This window comes from Crocodylus siamensis, chromosome 1 (assembly GCF_052110815.1).
Source record: "Crocodylus siamensis isolate JL-2025a chromosome 1, ASM5211081v1, whole genome shotgun sequence".
Classification (NCBI taxonomy): domain Eukaryota; kingdom Metazoa; phylum Chordata; order Crocodylia; family Crocodylidae; genus Crocodylus; species Crocodylus siamensis.
The window spans coordinates 321,075,911-321,097,690 of NC_143395.1; the positions used below are offsets into that span (position 1 = coordinate 321,075,911).

Sequence of the window (21,780 nt, forward strand, 5' to 3'; positions counted from 1 at the left end):
GTGTCAGAATGTTTTCAAAACTATGGATTGCTGTTTGAAATTTTGTGGGTTTATCTTGTGAAATGTGCTGGGTTTATCTTGTGAATCATGTGTAGATAGTTGCACACTCAGTAGTACTAATATTCCATGGCACCCTTAAAAGAATCTCATGGCATCCCAGGTTGTGAATCACTTGGCTACAATCTGAGTATTTTACAGTGTTTGAATTTGTTGCTAGTTTTTAGTAGTGTTTCTTTTTCAGTGATGTAGTTGTTTCCATAACTGATGTTCAGAACACTGGTTATAGTTATTGTTCATATATTGCTTTTTTTTTTTTTTAAACAAGTAAAATGTTTTAAACTTTCAGTGCAATAACCCCCAAACCAAAGAACCTAAACTGAAGGCTGCTGTCAGGATAATTCCTGAATGGGTTGAGTATGACTCTGAAATACAAAAGCTTATAAAGCAAATTGAAAGAGAAAAGAAAGACCTAACTCAACCCTCTCAAAAAAGTAAGAGAATAAACTTTTGCATGCATATTCATTTAACGTGACTATTTCTTTGACTTCTTATTAGTTATGTCAATGAAGATTAGAATCAGTGTGTGTAACTGACCCCAGGGTTTGGGGAAGCTGTGGGGATATTTATGTTCGTAATATTTTGTAATAGTATTTAATGCCATTCTGAATTTAAGCTATATTTAAAGAATAAAATATTGACAGTATGGAAGCCAATAGCAAAATTCCTTTCAATAGGAGGAGGTAAAATTTCAGCCAAATAATTAACTATGTGGTGTTTTCATCGTGATCTTCAAAATTAAAACTTATTCAGTTTTGCTATTACATGGAAAATGGAAACAATGTGTTGTTCAGTAAGGTTAGTCCAACACAGATTCCCCCTCAGATGAAATTTGTTTTCAGTACTCTGAAACATCCTGCTTAAATCTCTAGAAAAAAAAATATTGATAATATCTTTGGAATGATTTTTTTTTATCGTCTCATAATACAAATAAAAGAATATAAACCAAGTCAATCATGTAAACAAAGTGTGAGTTTTTTGTGCATTATTTTAGATCTGTGACAAAAGAACATCTTTAAAGTTCTTCTTGAGTTAAGCATTTAGAAGTTAGGAAATGCCAAATTTAAGGTCGTCTCTGCCAACTTAATTCATTCCCTGTGCATGTTCATATTACTGTGATACAGTCAGATCCCTGCCTCATTCAGGGCATGGTATTGACCTTCTTTGGTACTGAATGAGGGTTGCCTAGGAAGAAAGCTATTGTCTGTAGAACTCTGCTTCATTTACTGCAGAAGTAGAAAGGTGTATGCTAAATGAGGCAGGGAATTGCAGAAAAAGGAAGAAGAGTCTCATGGGGAAATGTATTCATAATTAGTTGTGAAGCTCTTAGGCACTGTGGTGATGAGCACCATAGAAAAGCCCAAGAGAAAATAATAATTTCTCTTCAGAGCAGGATTTAAATAAATAAGGCATGAAGCTGCATTTTGAACAATGAAGATAAAATATTGAATAGCTGTTTGTTCAGCGAGCACCATGCATTCTATTTAATGAATGAGAAGTCCTGTGGAATAAAAAGTTTATGGTTATCCATTTAAAAACTGTATCATAATGCATACGCACAAGGGGTAAAGAATTAAAATTGCACAGACAGTTCCTAACTTTCGAGTGCTTGCCTCTGCAGTTAGTAATATTCTTGTACTGTAGTTTGGATGCATAATTTTGTAGGTTTTTAAAAAAAAGATTGGAAAAAAACCAAACAAATGTCCTGGTGTGGCATCCCCTTGAAAACCATATGGTTCATCTTTAGCTATGAAACCTCTAGATTCACCTGCTCAGACCTCTGTCTTGTGCACTAATAAAGTAACTGATAGCGCTGGCAGGTTGCCATCTTCTACATAGACTAACATGAGCAGATGAAGAGAAATGTACTTTCAGTCAGTTTCAGAGTTCTTTTGTTGAAAAAAAAAAAAAGAGTGGAAAGACCCATAAATGGTAGGTTCTTTTCCAGGCTCTGGAGGAAACATACTGTATTGTATTCAGATTGTTCTACTCATCCCCCTCAAACTTTCACCCATTTTTCTTTCAGTTATTCAGCCATACCCACATTCCCTGTTACCACTGTTTATCAATCCTACTATTCTTCCCCAGGCTGCTAATCCAGTCCTGTATTCCTGGACCCTTGTCCAGCTGTCCCTCATCCCTTGTCTCTTTTTTTCCAACCAGTGCATGTCTACACATGCGCTTTAATGCACTTTAGCCTATTTTAATGCACATTAAAAAATCACAAAAAAAACATTCACTCTTGTTATGCACATTAAAATAGGCTAATTCGCCGTTTTCTAGTACCTCAGGGCATTTGTACACATGCTTGCGTTGCGTTGTATAAGTGGCAAAATGGGTGTCAGCGCTGAGAAAATGGCAGCGGTATGCTTTTGAACTAAAATACAGAGGTGTTTTAGTTCACAAGTCCTTTGATGCCATTTTCTGCACTCTGCGTGCATTTAGCCACTTGTGCACTGTGCTGCGTTGTGTGCAGTTGTGTATCAGCTCACATGCAGAGCAGACTTGATTAACTGAATGTGCTCTGACCCAACCGATTTTGGTGCATTGCTGGACAGAAAGATACGTGTATACATGCCCTCACAGTGGAAGTACTAAATTTAACATACATTAGCAAAAGTTCATTGATGAATGTATAGACATGCCCCCTGTGCCACACCCTGACTCCTTATTAGCAGGGATCCTAGTTTTCTTTGATTTAAAAACAAAAACCCCAATTTTTGGATTAAAAAATAGAACCCAAAATCCACATTTTTCCATGATTAAAATGAAACACCACTATATTTATACCTATATATTAGTGATGTTTCATTTTAATCGTGGAAAAATGTGGATTTTAAGGGGTTTTTTATATCCAAAAATTGGGGATTTTTTAAAATTGGAGAAAACCAGCATCCCTGCTTATCAGATCCATCTCCCTCACTTTATCCTTGCACCACTGGCTCTCAGTCCCAGTTTCTTGCCTGATCAGCTTCACTTCTTCATCTGGTTTCAATACCCCTGTTTATTTACTACCTCCTTGTCCCAGCTGCCTTTCCTGCTGTCTTTGCTGAGCATGTCACAGGCTATATGGTGTTCCTGACTTTGAATTACTTTCTCCTTACCCAAATAGTTCCAGTATCCTTACCCTTCAACCCAGTCTCCATTTCCTCCGACTTTTCTAAACCAATGATGGTAAATGCCAAGGAGGGTAACAAATGAGAGACAGATCACTCTGGATCAGGAGTGGTCAGTCTCCAGTTTAGGGGCTGAATCTAGCCTGCAGGGGCTGTTATTTGGCCTGTAGGATTCAACAGTCCAAAAACTTGATGGCAGGGAAATGGTGGCAGCATTAACTTCTGTGACTTCCAGAGCTGTGGCAATTTACGTTGCCACCACTTCCCTGCCACCAAATTCCCAGACCTATGGGAAGCCCCCATGAACTGGATGTCACAATTCTGTACACTGGATTGCACTAATGCAGTCTTGATCCACAGCCAGATCCAGTACACAGGGTCAGGCTAGCATGCCAGATCACACTCACAGACTGACCCAGCGTGCCAACCCCATGCTGGATCCAGCCCATGGACCAGCCTCATGCCACTCATCTGGCCCACAAGGCCTGAAGGTTGAGTGCCACTGCTTTAAAGATACCCACAGCTTTCCCTCTTAAAGCTTCTACTCTTGCCCATGTTGAAGATGTAGTGGTAAGTTAGATGGACCACGGGTCTGACAGTACAGCACTTCATATGTTCTTATTTTCCTTCTTCCCCACATTAGCTAGTTCTCCAAGGATCTGTGCCCCAGTATGTTTCCTGTGTACCCTCCCAAGTCCAGTTCTCATCTATTGTGCATTCTGACTGGGCAGTCTTCTCCCCTATGTGGCCTGCTGCCGCCAGGGAGGAGCTCTGAGAATCCAGAGTGCATTAGCCAAGCATTCATGTTTGAATTCTGATTTTAAAGAGTTATAATGTGGTCAACCTTTGGGCAGATTTTCACAAGGATAGCAAAAGGCACGTCCTCTGTGATCCCCTGCCTCATCTCCTGCTGTGCTTTCTGCTTCTTGCCTTTCTGCTGCTTTACTGCCTGTCCCCTTCCTGATCTGCCGCATGCCTCAGACAGAGACTGACACTTGTAGTACTTGTGCCACAGGTTGGCCATCCCTGATATATCTCATCAGGGTCATCTGGTGGGCCCACCATGGTGGTCTCATACTCCTGTTTCATAGCTTCTCTCTACCTGAGCCTGGGCAAGCTCAATTCTTAAATTTATGTAGAAGTTAATGTATCCAAAAAAATAGAGTGATTTTTGTTCACAAAAAAAATGTCACTTGATTTTTTTTTTTTAAGTACATTCCAGATTCAACCCATTCCATCCTTACAAAGAAAAGTATCAGGCAACCTTTTTAATAGGAGATGCTGCTCACCTGCCTATAGTAACAATGAAATAAAATAAATAGGATTTTAGATTACTAATAGATAACTTTGTAACTTTAAATTGGCAGAATCTCATTGTTGACATATTAAGACTTCCAATAATACTGAAACATTTGGTGCCTTTTCTAAAAGCCTGGGGTAAAAACTGCAGATTCTGGAGTTGTGCAGTTTTGTAAGAATATCAGCTTTTTAAAAAAAAGAAAAATCTAGCTTTCATAGTCATAGAAGAAAACAAGGAAGGGGTTCAAATATCTTAAATGGTAAACAAAATGAGGTTTTGGGGAAATCCATTACACTCTGTATCGTTTGTAAATGCTTTTAGTCATCTATTAGCTTGGCCTTACAAATAGTGAATTTAAAACATAACTGAATCTTTTGACAGTAAATAAAAACTTTTTTTACCTACCTTTTGGGGGGGATCTTGGGGCCTTGTCACTTTTTTTACAGCATGTTTAGCACTTATGGATTAAGTGTAAATAAATGTGTTTGTTTTGTTGCAACAGTTTTCAAGCGTGATGAGCTCTAGCGTGATTCACAAATAATAGTTGTGGTGACACAAAGCAATCTCTTACACAAGATGGAATGGAGGATGTGACTACTGCTGTGGCACTATTTTCAACATCTCATCAATGTGAACTCATATTTTTTAATTTATATGGACTTTGCTTAAACCATTTAAATGGAATGAAATATACTGTAAAATCAGTACATGGGAAATGTTTCAGTTTTCTTTTTGTTCTGAGCAAGGTGAGTGTGCTTTCATATTTTGTTGCCCTTTTCAAAGACAGATAACTTGTAGTTTATAAATAATACTGGATTGGACCATTTGAATTTATGTTGTATGGCATTTTTCTAGGATAGCTTGACTATAGTTGGTAAACATTAGACAATCAGATATTTAAAGGGACTGCCCTGTGTATCTGCATGTAGGCAAAGTTTTGCCAGCTCAAATTCCCTAGAATCTTATGTGTACATAAATTTGTTCATGCACTAGACGCGTGTTTACAAGAAAAAAAATCACAGCAAAATAAGTATCATTGTAAAAAATAGCTTGTAACTGGAAAATAGAATTTATAACCAACCAAAAAATATTTCAAAATATTTAGTGAGTAGGGTTTTGTAAAATAATGGCATGCAGAGAATACATTAACTAGTTTTCAAAGTCCCCTGTAAAGAAGTGCTTGAATAGTCACAGAACAGCATTTAATTTTTTTAAACAAGAAAATGGGCTGTATGTGGTACACAAAATATGAAAGGACATATGCCACTGAATGAGTCGTAATAAAACAATCTGACTGTACAGTCATTTTAATCTGCCAGCATTTTCCTTTCCTCTATTTAGTGTTATATTAAATATTATATACTACTACACTTAAAAGGGAACAACAGCATAGATATTTCAGTTTCCTTTAGTCTAGAAACCATATTTTTTCTGTGAAGGACAACAGCATACATAGAATTATGGACACTTGCCAAGTTTTAAAATATGTGCACATTCTGTATCATTGGAGAGAAAAATCAATGTGACACAGGTACTATAAAAGACTAATTCTAGAAAGTAGTGTTGCTATTGAAGGGCTCAAGTTTATCTGCATATCGTTTCAGGATTTTCTCTGGGTCTCTCATTTTAGATTTAAAAAGTGTAATTTTAAAGCAAAGAAAAGAACAAACACTGAGTAGCTCAGAATATTATTGTGGAAATGTGTGGTTAAAACTGAAAGCTGTTTCTCATTTACAACAATTATGACTTAACACCAAGGAAGTTGCTCAACTTAAAGCAAGAAATTCTCTTCCACTAGACCAGTGGTGTCCAACCTTTTTTATGGTGAACATCACTTTTTGGAAGTAAAAGGCACCCCAAGATCTGTCCTCCCCACCCCCCGCCCCAGACCACGGAGCATCCTAGACCCAGCTGGGCCAGGGCTTGATCCCACTTCTGTGCTGCAGCTGCCACACCCACCCAGTGGCCAGACAAACATGGGATTGGGCCCTGGCCTGGCCAGGTCTGGAAGTCTCCATGGTGCTGGGGGGGGGGGGAGGCAGGGGAGGGGTTCCCACTGCTGAGTGCAGCATGGCAGAGGCCCTGGAGGCCCTTGCCCCCTCCCCATGCTCTGAGAGGAGGCTGCTGCTGCTGCAGGCTGCCCATTATGCCTGGAGCACAGGTGGGGGGCATGGGCTCCTGAGGCCTCTACTGGGCTTCCCCCAGCATGCCCCTGGACCAGGGAGACTTTCAGGCCTGGCTGGGACAGGACCCGATGCCTGGCCTGGGGGCCCACGTTTGCCTGGTCATCAGGCAGGCACAGCTCATTGCAGCCGCAGGACAAAAGTGAGATTGGGCACTGGCCCAGCCATGTCTGGGACTCTCTGCAGTCCAGGGGCGCATAGGGTGGGGTCTCCTGCTGCTGGACACAGCCTGGCAGGGGCCCGTGGTGGTCCATTCTCCTCTCTCACTTGTGCTCCTGGCGCAGTGGGCAGCCTGCAACAGCAGCAGCAGCTGCCTCATCCTGAGCACAAGTGGAGGGAGCACAGGGCCCTGAGGCCTCTGCCTGGCTGCGCCCAGCAGCAGGAACTCCCCCCATGCACCCTTGGACTGCCACATGCATCTGTCTGCTGGGTGGGCACGGCTCAGTGCAGTGGCAGCACAGAAGTTGGATTGGGCCCTGGCCCAGCTGTATCCAGGAATATCTGGTCATCCAGGGGTGCATTGGAGAGGGAGGGGAGGCTTCTGCCACTGGGTACAGCCCAGCAGAGAGGGTATCAGGCCCAGGCCCCATTCCCCCCCCACATGCTCAGGATGAGGCAGCTGCTGCTGCTGCATGCACCCAGCTCTCCCCCAGCCCAGGATTGACCGAAAGAGGTTCTGGCATCAACCTGATCAGGACCAATGGGTTGGTGATCACTATGCTAGACCCTTATAAATACTAACATTTAGTTCTCCTTTGAATGACTTTATATGCCCACCCTCACTGTGAGTGCCAAGTACTAAAGCTCAGAGACCTTTGCCTTAGCCACATCTGGAGGGTACACCATAGCCCTTTCCCTGCTTGTGCTTCACATCAGAAGATTTAAGAGTGGTATATGGCTCTTGCTCCCCAGGTCTCGACTACTGCAGCTCTTTCTGGCCTACTAACCCTTTTGAAGACATTGCTTCATGGCCCTTCTGTCTTTCTATTTATGTTTATCTTTTTCCTTTTACAAAAAAAAGTTTGTTTTATTTTCTTTCTTACTCCTGTAGTACTAGTTCAGCCTTGTGCCTTCTCCCCCTTCCACTCCCCACCTGGTTTTATTTATATCATATAATGCTGCTTTTTTGCTCACCTTTTTCTTTTTGCTAGTTCTCTTTCTTTCCTTCTCCATCATTTGATAAATTAGGTATTAAGGCTCCTAGCTCTTGGTTCATCTCACTGTAGCTGTGCATCATGTATCCTCTAGTAGAGATTCATCGATGAAATAATCTCTCTTCTTGGTTCTGGAGTAACCCCAAGACAGGCTTCTCAAGAAGGTCCCCATCTCAGGGTTGCCGTTGCATTTTTCCCCTACAAGTAGAGACTTTATACAAGAATACCAGTGAAGTTCCACTTCTCCATGAAAACAATTTTCTTGGTGGAAATTACTTCAGCAAGAAAATTAAGTAAAATCCAAGTAGTCATGGTGGATCCTTGCTATACTGTCTCGTCAAGGACACCATCTTGATAACATACTCCAGACTTCTACTGAAGGTAGTAATTGAGTTTTATCTGAGTCAGCAAAGCCAGCACCTGGCTGCTGACCTTCAAAGCCTTGTTTTTCTAGCTCATTGTGGAGAGACTCCTGACTAATCATTTAGCCCCCATATTTGCTTCCATAGCCAAGCAATCCATGAGAACTGTTATATCAGCACGAAGGCTGGTGAGTTGCATACCAGACCACTAGGTGGAACGATTGATTAGCTGTAGTCAGAACTCAATATGCTAGAGCCAGCCCAGGTAACATCTATAGACCAACTGCATGTCTCCAAAAGAAGAATCTGTAAGGGAGGCACTTGGTGCTCTATACAGCTAGGAAATTATGTCAGTCTCCCATGCAGACACTGTTTGATAAAGCTGTCCTTTAGTTCCTGTTTGCCTGGGACTCCAGGACCCACCTTCAGGTATGTGAGCACTGCTTTGGAGTCACCCAGAGTGAGGATTGTGCACATGGGCAACCATTTGAAGGGAAAACACAAGTTAGCAGTAACAAATTCCTTGTGATGCACTGTCCAAATCCCCCGTTGTATCCTGGCCTCCTTCAGATTAAATAGTGAAGAAGAAACTGAGGAAAAAGAAGCATGCATCTCCCTTTATCACTGCAAAACAGCACAAGGAAAGGTGGGGCTGTGTTCCACCATACAGATACCACTAAAGCAAAGTGCCTGTAAACTTAAGTGCTTGTAGTGCACGGACATCTAAGTCTGCATAGAGAACAGACTTTGAAGAACCTAGTTGCTAGTAAGAAAAGTTTCTGTCTTTCATGGTTGTATTTTCCTCCTTGGATTTAGGGTCTGGATTTCAGAACACACAAGCAGTTAGAGTTGAGGCACCGAACCATCTAGTAATGAAGGGTTAACAAGCAGTATCCACCACATAAGGGAACTGTCAAATTGGACGAGACCCTTACTTCATTCAGTCCAGTATCTACATAAATCTGGAGTCTACAACATCATATACCCAAATCCCAAAACAAGAAGGTCTGGGATAATATGAAAAGTTTATACTGATCCCTAAAGGTTAGAGAAAGGCATGAGTTCTCAAACTTTTATTTTAATATTAACTTATAATTTTGGTTTTTCTTGTTGTTCATAAAAATCAGGGGTGTCCCTAGGATGAGAGACATGCAGAAGAAACCAGGGTGAGCCCCTGGCTGCTACTACAGCTGGAGAAATAAAGGGCAGTGACAGTCAGGTGGGAGCCCAGGGGCTACTTGTTAACCCCTTGTGAGCTGCATCTGGCCTGCAGGCCACAAGTTGTAAAGTGCTGATATCAATGTTCAGTCCTGCTTTGAATCTTACTATGTTCTTGGCCTCAGGTCACTTTCTATGGCAGTCTACCTATTGTGTAAAAGCGTTTTTCTTTATAAGTTTTTAATTTGACAACTCAAGTTTTATTAGCTATTATCCCCTTGTTCTTGTTTTACAACACATAAGCCTTACCTTCTCTTATCCTTTTTTTTAATACCCAGCAAGCATGAGGTGGATTGCCAGTTTTACCCTTAGATCTATATGATAATAGATGTAAGGTACTTTGAATATGCTAAGTTATTACAGAGATGAATCCCAACTCTTTGAAGAAAGAGTCCTGACACCATAGCTGAGTAATTCTGAAGGATCAAAATGCATAAGTCATTTCTTCCAAATACATTGTTTACTTTGAAAAATATAAAGCACTGGTCCATGATGATTCCAAATATAGGTATGCAGCATATTTTGTATCCAAAAATGTACATGCAGTAATCATTGGGTAAGACACAAAAACAGAGCGAGGACTGGAACCCACAACTTCCAATATCCAGATGAGTGCCTTAACAACTAGACTACAAAGCTCAGCTGTCTCTTTGGCCCGATGAATTTAGAATTCTCTTGGCCTGTTTACCCTTCTCTTAATTACTTGCCTATCTGAGACAAAATGGATCATGAAATACTACTGCAGATATTTTTTCAGGTAGTTTTGATAGATAAGGCACATGCAACGTGTTTGTTTTATTACAGGTCAGGAACTTTTTATTACTGTGCATTTCTGCTATAAGGAAGCAACAAACCTTGTCTTTTAAACCATGTGGGTCACAGTTTCAGGCTTAGCAATTTCTTCTGCTTCTGCTAATTGACTTGATTGATCTTTAAATCTTAAATGCAATTCAGATGGGCATTTGCTTTCTTTTTTTCACACAATAAAGTACAGCTAACCTTGACTATTTAAGTTTATCCCCAACTATGGATGGCCCATAGGTGAAATCCAACACTAAGGAGAAATGGATTAATAAAAATGGATGAACCAGGTATCACTTTAACATTGTGACTGCTTTTAGTTTTCTCACTGTGGTAAAATTCTACCTTGGTTCACTGAAATCTGATACTATTCAGAGGACACTCCTACAGGAGTTTCAGGAATCTTGGAAGCCATCTTATAATATTCACTAGGATCTGCAAAACAACACCCATTTCCTTAAGTCATACTCCTTCCTCCAGCTTTTAAACCCAAATCATAAATCTTGGAAAGATCCATTGGTCAAGCACGTTACACTAAGGAAGTGATCTTCAAGTAGACAGAGATCCTGCCTATTCCTATGATTATTTTTGTCATCTTCACCTGATGGAGCTATTACCTCTGCAGTCATAATTCAGTGAGATGAATTATGATGACTGCAGAGGTAATCATCCAGTGAGATTGATGATTCCCTGATCTAGCAGGAGTTTCTCAAGCAAACTGGTTAATTACTAGATTTTTAAATTAAGTTTGCATAGAAATCACAGATTTACAGACCCAAGTCCCAGGAGAATAGCAGTGCCCAGTGAAGAATTGTTGAAACCAGCTTGGGACTTATGCTTAGCCTTGGTAAAACTCAACATTTGTTGTACCCACCTTGAAGGTGGCAGCACTGCCACCTCCATTCTACAGGATGAGAATATTTCTACCCCACATCTGGATCCCTGGTGACTGTAGCTGTTCATGATAACTAGGGATCCTGGTTTTCTCTGATAAAAACCTGCGAATTCTCTGATAACCCCAAAATCCACAATTAAAATGAAACACTACACACATCAGTTATATCAACTGAACACAATGCTTTATTGAAATATTTACAATTATAAAGTAATTTGGAAGCCTGCCAGTGCCTCAATTGCTGTAATAAAATAAAATTCTAAATACCTATACATTTTGTTATTTGATTTTGGATTTTTACTCATGGAAAAATCAGAGCTCCCTCTGCCCCCTTAGCTCGTAGAACAAGGCTCAGGCCTCTCACTCCCAAGCCACAGCTGCCCAGTGCTGGTGCCCCTCACTCCCTCCCTTCCCCCAACAGCCCCCTGGCCCTCCTGGTGCCCCTTGCCCCTCACCTATAGCTCCCTGCCCACCCCCCCAGCCCTGCCAGAGAGGGCCCCCCCAGTTGCCAGGGCTATGGGGCCAAGGACCTAGGCCCACAGCCCCCTGCAGCAGCACCTGAATCCTGGCTGCTGCAGCATAGCCAAGTGTGGGCTCTGGCTCCCTGCCCCACCCCATCATGACAGATCAGAGCCCATGGCAGGGGACAGGTGCAGGCTTCCTGCTCAGGTGGTGGGGGGTGCTGCTCTCCACTGCTGCATGCACTCCCAAGGGGGAAGGGAGACCCATGTCCCCCAGATCTGTGTGTGGGCAAGTGTGGCTGCCTACTGCAGGCTCAGGCTTCCTGCCATGCTGCCCACCCCCAGGACCTCCAGAGCCCAGCAGGTGGGACCCAACATGGCAAGGCAGAACAGGGCCAGGCAGGGAAGCTCCTTGCTGCTGCAAGCTCCATGCTGTCATGGTAGCCCACACTACAGCTGTGGGGACAGTGGTACAGAGTTGTGCCTCTTGCTGCTGTGGGGTGGGCAGGGGGCGCATTGCTAGGGCAGCACAGAACTTGCAGCAGCAAGGAGGAGCTTCCCCGCCCCACTGCGCCGGGTCCCACATGCTGGGCTGTGGAGGCCCAGGGGGAGGGCAGCAAGGCAAAGCCAAGCGGGCGGCCCACCCCACACAGATCTAGGGGGCACAGGTCTCCCCTGGCCACCCACCCCCCAGGAGTGCACACAGCAGCACATTCCAGCCCCAAGCCCCACACACCCCAGCTGGGCAGCAACCCCAGCCCCAGCCCTGCCTCCCTATGGGAGCCTCAATCCCTGCTTCCTACCCACTGCCAGACTTACCTGCAGGAAGCTGCTCTCCCAGCTACCTGGCAGCCATGTGAATGTACATGGCACCCCCTGCCCAACTGCCCTCCTCTCACTCCCCACAGCCCCTTGCAGGCTGGAACTCCATCAGCCTGCAGGGAGCTCTTTCCTAAAGTGCAAAATCCATGTTTCTCCATAAATAAGAAACCTGCATTTTTCTCTGTTTTCCCACAGGAAACAGAAAACCCAATGCCTGATGATAACTTATTTAGCAGGGACCAGACAATATAACGCAATTGCACAAAGATTCAATAAGCTCAACATCTTTGAACACAACCAGTTCTTCAGAATTAATGGTCACAGGAATAAATAGGAACTCAAGTTAATTTCTGCATCAAAAGTGGCAAAGACTCAACTTCCACACGGTACATTCCCCAGAGTTTGGAACCTTTAGAATCAGTCAGCTTTACGTGCACTCAAAGCATGTTTCAGATGTAGTTAACATTCACATAATATTTATGCAATATTTCATCTATGTTTCATCAAAGAGTTGAAGATCACTTTTAAGTTATTCAGCAGCAACACACACAGATAGCAGAGTCATGGTCTCAGAAGTAGGTATTTTCTTATTAGTCTGATGGAAGGCTTCTCTGTGTCTGCACAACAGAAATTCATCCTTATACCTCTGCCATATCCCATATAACTGGTAGTAGGCATCTGTTCCCCCTTGATGGTCCCATCTTAAGATACAAAACCACTTCTCTTGAGAAGCTACATCAATATCTACAAGATTATCTTGGAGTTAAGGGCTCATGCCTACCAACAGCATTCCTTCTCGCGTGTCTAGGGTCCTTAGTGAAATAAACAAACACTAGAATTGTAATATATTCTGAAGCAGTGAGACACTGTCATCCCTATTCTGCCAAGAAGCAACCTCTTTCTGAACTGGTTCATTGAATATTGCATTGCATCAGTGGCTCTGCATCTTCTGTGCATACAGAACACCTGAGTGACTCAGCTAAGCAGACAATATCCAGCCAATTATACATGACCTTTCAAGGGTTTTGCTCCAAAGGGTACATGTAAGGACAGATCTACTTGCCATGGACTGGAGCAAACAGTGCCATAGAGAATCAAGACCTCTTTCATCTTCTGGGTATCAGGACTCATCTATACATGCTTTCCTGTATATTCATGATCCTATATCCTCTCCAAATGCCCCTAAAGGTCAGAGTATACCTATGCCTTAGACTTATGGTGAATATACACATATGTAATACCAAGGGTCCTAAGGAAATTCAGACAGGATGAAGTCTTAAATGGGACTGATAGACCAACAATAGTTTAGTTCTGTAAAGAAGCCTCAGTGATGCTCTAAAGCAACCATGTAGCAGAGGCCAGATCCTGCATCCAGACCTGGTACTGCTGCAACTTACCCAGAATACTTGCCGTCATGACTGGAACCTGTTCTTCAGAATTCCCAAAACATTTTAGTTTGTAGCAGAAAGACTCCAGTTAAGACCTACTTACATTATGCAGTGGAAGATGCTCTGTAAACAAACACCCCCACTGAGAACACATCAATAGCACCTATTCTAGATTACATAGAAGCCTAGCAGAGTGATTAAATTCTTAAGTTGAGAGCTATTTCTGATCAATTCTGCACTGTTCAGTCTTTTCAGTTGCCAGGTTTCTCAAAGGCTGCATTTATGTCTTTCCTGTAGTCAGAGGCTTCAAATGTTCATGGGACCTGAGCAACATGGTCCACCATCTCAGCAGTCAGTTCTTTATAGCACTAGCCATTTTAGTAGCCATCACCTTGGCCTGAAGAACAGGAGACATTCCCAGCTCTCACTTCAACAGGGCCCTATACTATGCGCTCACCTTTTTCTTGAGAAATAAGACTTCACGCATTTTTTGCTCAAAGTTATCCAGCCGACCCAAGATGAGTAACACATCTGCCAGTTTTCCTCATTGTTAGCATGAGGTTCAGGAAGGAAGCTAACTTCACAACTTAAATGCTAGTGGGACCCTCTTCCCATCGAGGGATAACAACATTCAGAAGTTCTAGGTTATTTATGGCTTTTACTGACAATGAAGTGCCACTATTCACCCAAACATTATCTGAATGTGTTTATTACTACATTAGAACTTTCTTGGACCCACCTGCACAGATCAGAACTCCAAGAACACCAAGACTTAGCCAGCATCTGCACCTTCTCTAAAAGAACATTTCAGCAGGAGAGAGTTATACAGCATTTATCTGGAGCTAAGTTCATACCTTTGCCTGGTATTAAACAGCTCCAGATCTAGTGTCCACTTTGTCAGAGCTGCCCTTAGAACAGCTGATTCAGAAGACACTCTTTTGATAGCTTGCAAGCAATGATCTCATATCCAAAGTAGAACATTTGTAGACAATAAAAGAACAGCTCGTTGCTTAATTCGTAACTGTGGTTCTTAGACATAGCTATATGTGTAGACATGCCCTCCTTCCCTACTACTATAGAGTCCTTTACTTAAAATGAATCCAGGTAGTAGTGAAAACAGAGGATGGTTGAGGCTATTGTCCTGTCCTTTAGACCTCTGGCTATGGAGACAAAACAGGCATCCAGGGTACTGGTCTGGTCTTAATAGCTATTCAGAAGCTTTTGACTACATGCATGGGATGCATGTGCATCAGAAGTATAATGCATGTGGATAACAAATCTTGAAGAACTGTAGTTACTATAAAGCAACTACCCTGTCCCTTTAGAGGCACAACTTCTCTTCCTCCAGGAGAACATATCCATAAAATATGTATCATGTCTATGTCTGGATTCTCTATAATGTTCTTATACTTTCAGAATTAATAGCAGATTAGTACCTCTTCTCTCTACAGAAGCCTGCTCTCCTCTTAAAGCTGAAAGGTTAAGACAGGTATGGTTTTATATAAAGTAAGTTAATATTTGCAACAAGGGGCAGGGGGAGGATGAAACAAGTCTGTCCAAATCTAAAAGGGAGTAAAATGCTACTTTATGCTATAAAAAACAGTCCTATATTTGTGGATACTAAGACAGTCTAGAATTTTAGATGTTGAATAAGCTAAATAGAACTTGAAAGTTTTCTTACTCTTGTAGCATAGCATTACTAATTAGGCCCCCCAAAAATGTCTGCTTCGATCTTGGCAAAACTAACCCACTTCCTGTTCTCTCATATCATTATGGATATATAAATATAGACAACTGACAGTTGGCACAACATTCAGGAGTCTATAGTAACTAACCAGCTTAAAAATCAGTGCTGAGAAGATTCACTGAAGAGGCTACCAAGGGTAGTTAACATACGTATTAACAGTACATTTACACTGTTCATATGTGTTTGCAGATGTAAAAAATTAAATGCATTTAAATAAAAACATTACTTTTCAAAAACCATTTTAAATAACATGCGTTTTGGAAACTGAACAAACTTATCAACTTATCACATTAAGTAGGTTTTATATACGACCAAAATGCTGTGCTAAAACTGGCTAATTGCCAGTGAAGCCTCCTAACTAGAATAAATAAATAAAACCTAATAATCTTTTTTCTTCAAACAAATTTGAAAAAAAATGGATCAATAACTAACATATCTCCACTGTAAATAAAACTGGCATACTTGAAAGTAACTCAACTACAACTGATATTTTCCTGCTTTTGAAAAATGTGACAGGAAATTTTAAGCTCTGTGAAAAGTTTACAGGTTAATTTCATAATGTCATAAGTCAGTTCTGAACATTTTAGTATTAACCGTAAAATAGTAGTTTTATCAAGTTTCCATTTGTAAATTGGTTGATAAAATTTTTAAATAGAATTTAGAATAAAACTGAGGTACCATGAGCAGGCACTTTAGGTTAATGACATTTTATGCTTATTTTAGGTTTTTAAAATGATGAAAAACTACTGAAAGTCATTGTGCTGTAAACACCCATTACATTAAATAGAGGTTATTCTGCTCACGTATAGTTTGTACTATCCAACTTCCACTTTGGCTACAAGTAGACTGAACATCTTAGAGTGTGGTAATTGCCATGCTCCAGCGATTATTAAATTACGTCTGCTCCAACACGCTGCAATTATAACGCATCGGAACTACCTCCCATGCTCGTGTACAAGTACCCATGGTTTCTAGTGATGCTTTAAGATGCATTCAAATAGGTTAATGCACATTAAAGTGCAAGTACAGACCTTCCTTCCATTGGCTATACTCTAGGCTCGTTCTTCATGACCAAATGGAAGTCATGGACAATTTCCTACTTTCTTCTCCCTCAAAATTGTGCATAATCTGCCACCCATGGTTTAACAAAGCATAAAACTCAAAGCCTCCAACAGCACGACAAGATGCGTCTAAATAGGATACTACTTAATAAACAAACAGCTAGGAAGAAACACATTTACACATAGCCTGAGAACAGCATTAACGGTCCTTCGCTGGATTTCTGCCTCTCACAAAACCTAATCCAGTTAAAGTAAAGTAGCAGATTAGAATCAGACAAAAGTTAAAACTCTAGAAAGAAAGAAAAAACCAAAGATGTCAGTTATCTGAACAAAACACATCTTGTTAGTGGTTTTCCTCCCACTAACTTAAGATTGCAAGTATGAGAAGTGACAAGATAAAACTAAATGTAGAAGGCAAGTATCACTTTGATTCTAGTTTAATAGTAAAAATAAAGATGAAGACAGTATCCATTACCTTTTGTAGCCATCTAAGTGCATTTTTGTGTCCTATATGACCCTATAATTATGTCCCAGAATATGTGGGTTGATGTTATAAATAAAGGGAAGAACATGAATTGTGCTTGCAACTGCATCTGTACTGATAATGTTCCTCCAGAGTTATGTGAACTTTATCAGCAGAGCCAAAGCACTGTAAGGAACTGAAGTGCATCATGAGAGAGACTGGGAGAATATTCATATTTAATTAGGTTGCTTTTCAGTTGAAATATGATTTACTGTTTATGTAGTGGCCTCTCTGACCTATGCATAGGTTCTACCTGGGTGCCTATACATAGGGCATCACTGCTGCTATTAATACAGTTCAGTAGCTGGGCAAATCACTAGTGTATTTTAAGAATACTGAGAGATGCTGAATCATTCCACTGACTGTAGCAACTCTTTTTTTTTTTTCCTCATTTGTGAATCTACATGTAATTACCAATCTCTTCCACTTCTATAATGTCCTAATTAAAACAGAATGTAAATGCATCTAACATTAAGCACAGGCTTAAGTTACATTGACTTAAATCACATTAACTTCAGGAGGATTTAAGCATGTGATTAAGTGCTTTCCTGAATAGTAACCTACTGTTTCTTCTTCACTCAGAGGAATGACTATTCTGTATATACCCTGGTGCAAATATAACAGCACTGATGAATCCTGTCCAGCCCACTCGCCCCTATCAGAACACATTGAAGCAGTTTGCTGCATTATTAAAGTGAACTTTTCTTGTAGTAAGAAACTCTTTGGTTAAGGATAACATACGTTTAGAGTCTTGAACTGAGAGTTTTATTTTTTTTTTAAGTTTGGTAAAGCAGCAGTCACAGCAAACTAGTCTTGTTCTAACTGTAGTGGAATTTAAACGTAAATGGTCCTCCTGAACCAAACGGGTTGAATCCTTGCCATGTGTTCCAGCTTCTGTGGAAAGGGTGTCCTCCACCCTGCTGGCTCTCCGCATCTAATGGATCCTCGCCTGCATCAAACTTCTTTCTCATCTCTAAAGAGAGGCATACATACATAGTGAGAACAGGACACCACCTATCATTCAAGACAATACAGATAAATACAGTTAAATTGATAGTATTTCAGTAGCTGGATCCAGACAAGAAAGAGAAACAAAGCCTAGCTTTAGAGTCCTAGCACTAGACAGTTTTAGAGATCAGCTTGGTTTAAATGGTTGCACCTCTACACTTGGTAGTTTAATGCCCCAATAAAGTTTTATCCATTTAATATAGTTTCATCTACAAAAACTAATCTGATATCTACAAAGAAATCAAAGGTTATTTTAAGATATCAGTGGAGACTTTCTAAATACTTCACTGTGCTTTAAAAAGCGTTAACCAAGTAGGTTTCATCTTAAGCTGCCTAACACTAACAAAACCAGTCTGTCAACTCCAAAGAAATCAGCTTATACAGAAAATGGAACTAACTTGTATAACAGTGTTCCCTTAAGGTTCAAATTCTATCAAATTAGTCAACCTGGATAAGTAGATTAGCCAGAAGATTTATTCTTAGGTCGCTGTCAGCTTTCAAAAGTATGCACAGAGTTCAAGACTCTGGGCCAGATTTGTAGTTCCAGACACAGCACTTTGAAAGCCTTCCATATATTTACTATGTTAGCTTCTCATAAGATTTTTATTTCCTAATTTAGACCCGAGGCTTGTAAACACCACCCAGGCCTTTTTCAGAAAGTATTAAAGACTCTTATCTTTCCAGAACAACTTCAAACCCTCCAAAGTGAACTGGGACAGAAACTGTGCAAGAAGAAACCCAGAACCTCTGCAAGGCAGTGTTCAGAATGGCCGGCTGGGCCTTCTTGCTGGTATCACAATAATTATTTCTACTCTATACACGAGATCCATTTTCTTTAACCAGTACCCATTATGCAACTGACACCAGTTTCAAAAAGATTCCTCCATTTCCCAGCTCCCACAGTCCTGAAGATTCTAGGGACAGCAGGGGCACCAAGGAGAAGCAACTTAGCAGGTGCACAACTTTCTTCCCAGGCCCCCTGCATGGTACCACTACTGGAAATGGCTCCATTTGTTCAGCAGAACTTGGAAGTGGGGACGGGGAGTGATGTTCCTTGTTTACTTTTTCTACTTGGCGTTGTAGCAGCTCTTTTTCCTGGTAACCAGCAGAGGTCACAAGAAACTCTCTCCTACTTTTAAATAAAATATATTTTGTTCCCCTTCCCCCTTCTAATTTTACCCATTAACTCTAAACAGCCCCTTAGCCATTTTTCACTTTTTGAAGTTAGGCAAGGAGGTTGAGGGTCTTACATGACTTCAGATCAAGTCCCAGCTTCGATTCCTGGGCAGTAGGCTCAGTTCAGGATTGTATTATGTTTTTTGAAATGCAATACAAATATGAATTCCTCATTTAGCCTCTACAGCCTGGGAAGAGATGGGCTAAAAGGAAGGGAGCAAGATACAATCGAAAATACCATTTTAAAAGTAGTGGGACAAGAGGGGGGCAGGCAAAAGATTTTAAAACATGTTAAACACTATGTGAGAGTCATCTGGTTTTAAAGACTGTTTTTTTTGTCTGTTTGGTTTTTTTGGCCTTTGGACATAAGCTTCCATCGTAGTGAGGTCAAAGATTCATGGGACAGGGAAGAGAATGATTTTCACATTTAAGTTCTTTACTGTTATCTAAAAATGTAACTTTTATTCAGCTCTGAAGGAGACATTAAGAACACTTTTATGTTATTCCAGGGTGGTGTTTTTGTCTCTCTAATGCATAGTTCTGCTGGTTGTAGTTATTCTGCATATTTGCTTGCATCTTACAAAACACATTGAACTTATAAACAGACAATGAAACACAAACCCAGAAAAAAACATTAATGTTCTATATAAATATTGGTAAATAAGTAAGAACTGTTTTGACGTGTTAGTGTCATTTCTGTTCCAAAGGATGGGAGTTAACGTTAAAATAATCTTGTTACTCTGGGTCAGGGTCTAGAAATGGAAGTTAAACAATTTATCTGTAAGAGGGAATTCTTTCCTGCCTGAGCCTCCAACAGCATGGAATTAAAATACCTCTAAAGGGGGCCAGTCTCCCTCCTATTCTGTTATCAAACAGACCAGTATTGCTAGGTAGTACTAAGAGTATTTCACTTTCCCCTTTTGTCAGCACTCACTTCACATGCCTAGCTATTTCCTTCCATTTTTTGTTGTTGTTTGTTTCTTTGGGTTTTTTTTTTAAATGAACACTTCAGGAAACAGTGTTCTCTAAACCTTTTCATATTGTGATGGAGCTAGTCTCTTTGACACTAGCTCAACAGCTAATCCACTATGGTTCTCAGTTTAGTGAAAGTTTTGGCACTCCAACCTCCGCTAAGAACCAGCACCCTTTTCCCCACCATTTGTGCTTCCCTTATGCTTGCGCATACTGCACCAATTCATTATAATAAGGTAATTACCTTCCACTGAACTATGGAAAGACCCCTATCTTACTGCAGACAGTACAAAAGAAATGTAGTTTCTAGAACAAGCTGGAGTGTTACACATCAAACCCTTCTAGCAATTTCCTTCCAGCTTTCCAGAAAAGAGTTCTTCCCTAGTTTAGGATACAAAAGATATTTCAAAATGATTCATTTTTGAGAATCTAGGTCTTACTTAAAGGCAGGTAAAATACAGGGAAGTTCATACCTGGTTTATATAGGCTGGGGGGTTTATAGTCAACTGGGGGTACTTGGGAGGCCCTAGGGGTATGAGTGGGCAGGCAGGGACAGAGCAGTCACCCACCACCCTGCACCTCTGCTTCCCAGGACCAGGGCTGGGGCAGCGGTGCCCCTCTGTTGGCTGTGGGGGGGCGTGGAAGGAGAGGCTCGCTTCCCACCACTTGGCACTGCCGCTGCTCTGTGTCCAGCTGCATGCCACCCCCACCTCCGCGTCCAGCTGTGTGCCAGTCCCCCCCTGCACACTTACTAAAAAAGGTTGAAAACACCTGACATAGGGGAAAGTTCACTCTTACATTTACTGTGCTATGCTTAAAGCCTGTGATTACCCTACTCATTAAAGGAAGAAGGATATCTTAGTTTTTCATTCTTTTATCTGCTTTTGAGGCCAACACAAGAATACAATAAGTCAGCTGTTACATCCTGTATTTTGAAAAGAAAAGAACCACCACATTAATATAATTGCTACCTGGGTCAGTAAGGACTTCTTTAGCTGCTGCTATATCAATAAACTTCTTTTCTGCTTGCTTCTTCTCCTCTGCACTCTGGAAGTTATCAGGGTGCCACTGTGATGCTAGCTTTCTGTACGCTTTTATTATTTCTTGTTTTCGAGCATTTCTGGATGGAAAAAAAATTAAGATGAGATTACCAGCTGTTTGCATGCCACACTATTGAATCTTAAATAAAAAGTATAAAAGCAGACTGAAGAGCACTAGGAAAACTGAATATTTGTTAGTTAACCTTTTGTTGTTGGCAGTTGACTTCAGACAATAATGGACTCTTCTAGTAGCAGCAGTACGAAATAGGTTACTTTAAATAAAATTCCCCATTTTCTCTATTTGGAAATTTGCTTTTCCGATCAAATGCTCACAAGTAGGGAATTTTTAAGTTAATATCAATTTTAACTGCTAATAAAGCTTAAGACCATGGTAACATAAACAATTACAATAAAACAATATTAAAATGTGGTGAAAAAGCATAAATATTTAATCATACAAAAAAGCACTAATGCAAACAGCAAATTTCAAACTTAT

At 40.9% G+C, this 21,780-nt stretch overlaps 2 protein-coding genes across 3 annotated transcripts in view; one reads left to right on the top strand and one right to left on the bottom strand.

Annotated features, from left to right (window-relative positions):
• Positions 1-21,209, top strand: part of UGGT2 (UDP-glucose glycoprotein glucosyltransferase 2) — a 241,848-nt gene extending 220,639 nt beyond the window's left edge. The window contains exons 38-40 of one of the 2 annotated variants that reach the window (XR_016438638.1): positions 347-491; positions 4,976-5,219; positions 18,781-21,209. Coding sequence is in view for 1 of the 2 variants with exons in the window: in XM_090023359.1 (XP_089879485.1) it covers positions 347-491; positions 4,976-4,998 (168 nt within the window). In the remaining variant the exon portion in view is untranslated. Of the gene's footprint in view, positions 1-346; positions 492-4,975; positions 11,353-18,780 lie in introns of those variants that run through there. The other variant, XM_090023359.1, reaches the window with a different exon arrangement.
• Positions 14,571-21,780, bottom strand: part of DNAJC3 (DnaJ heat shock protein family (Hsp40) member C3) — a 51,277-nt gene continuing 44,067 nt past the window's right edge. The window contains exons 11-12 of the mRNA XM_090023377.1: positions 21,216-21,364; positions 14,571-18,061 (exon numbers count right to left, since the gene is read on the bottom strand). Of these exons, the coding sequence (XP_089879503.1) occupies positions 17,907-18,061; positions 21,216-21,364 (304 nt within the window). The 3' untranslated portion in view covers positions 14,571-17,906. The remainder of the gene's footprint in view (positions 18,062-21,215; positions 21,365-21,780) is intronic.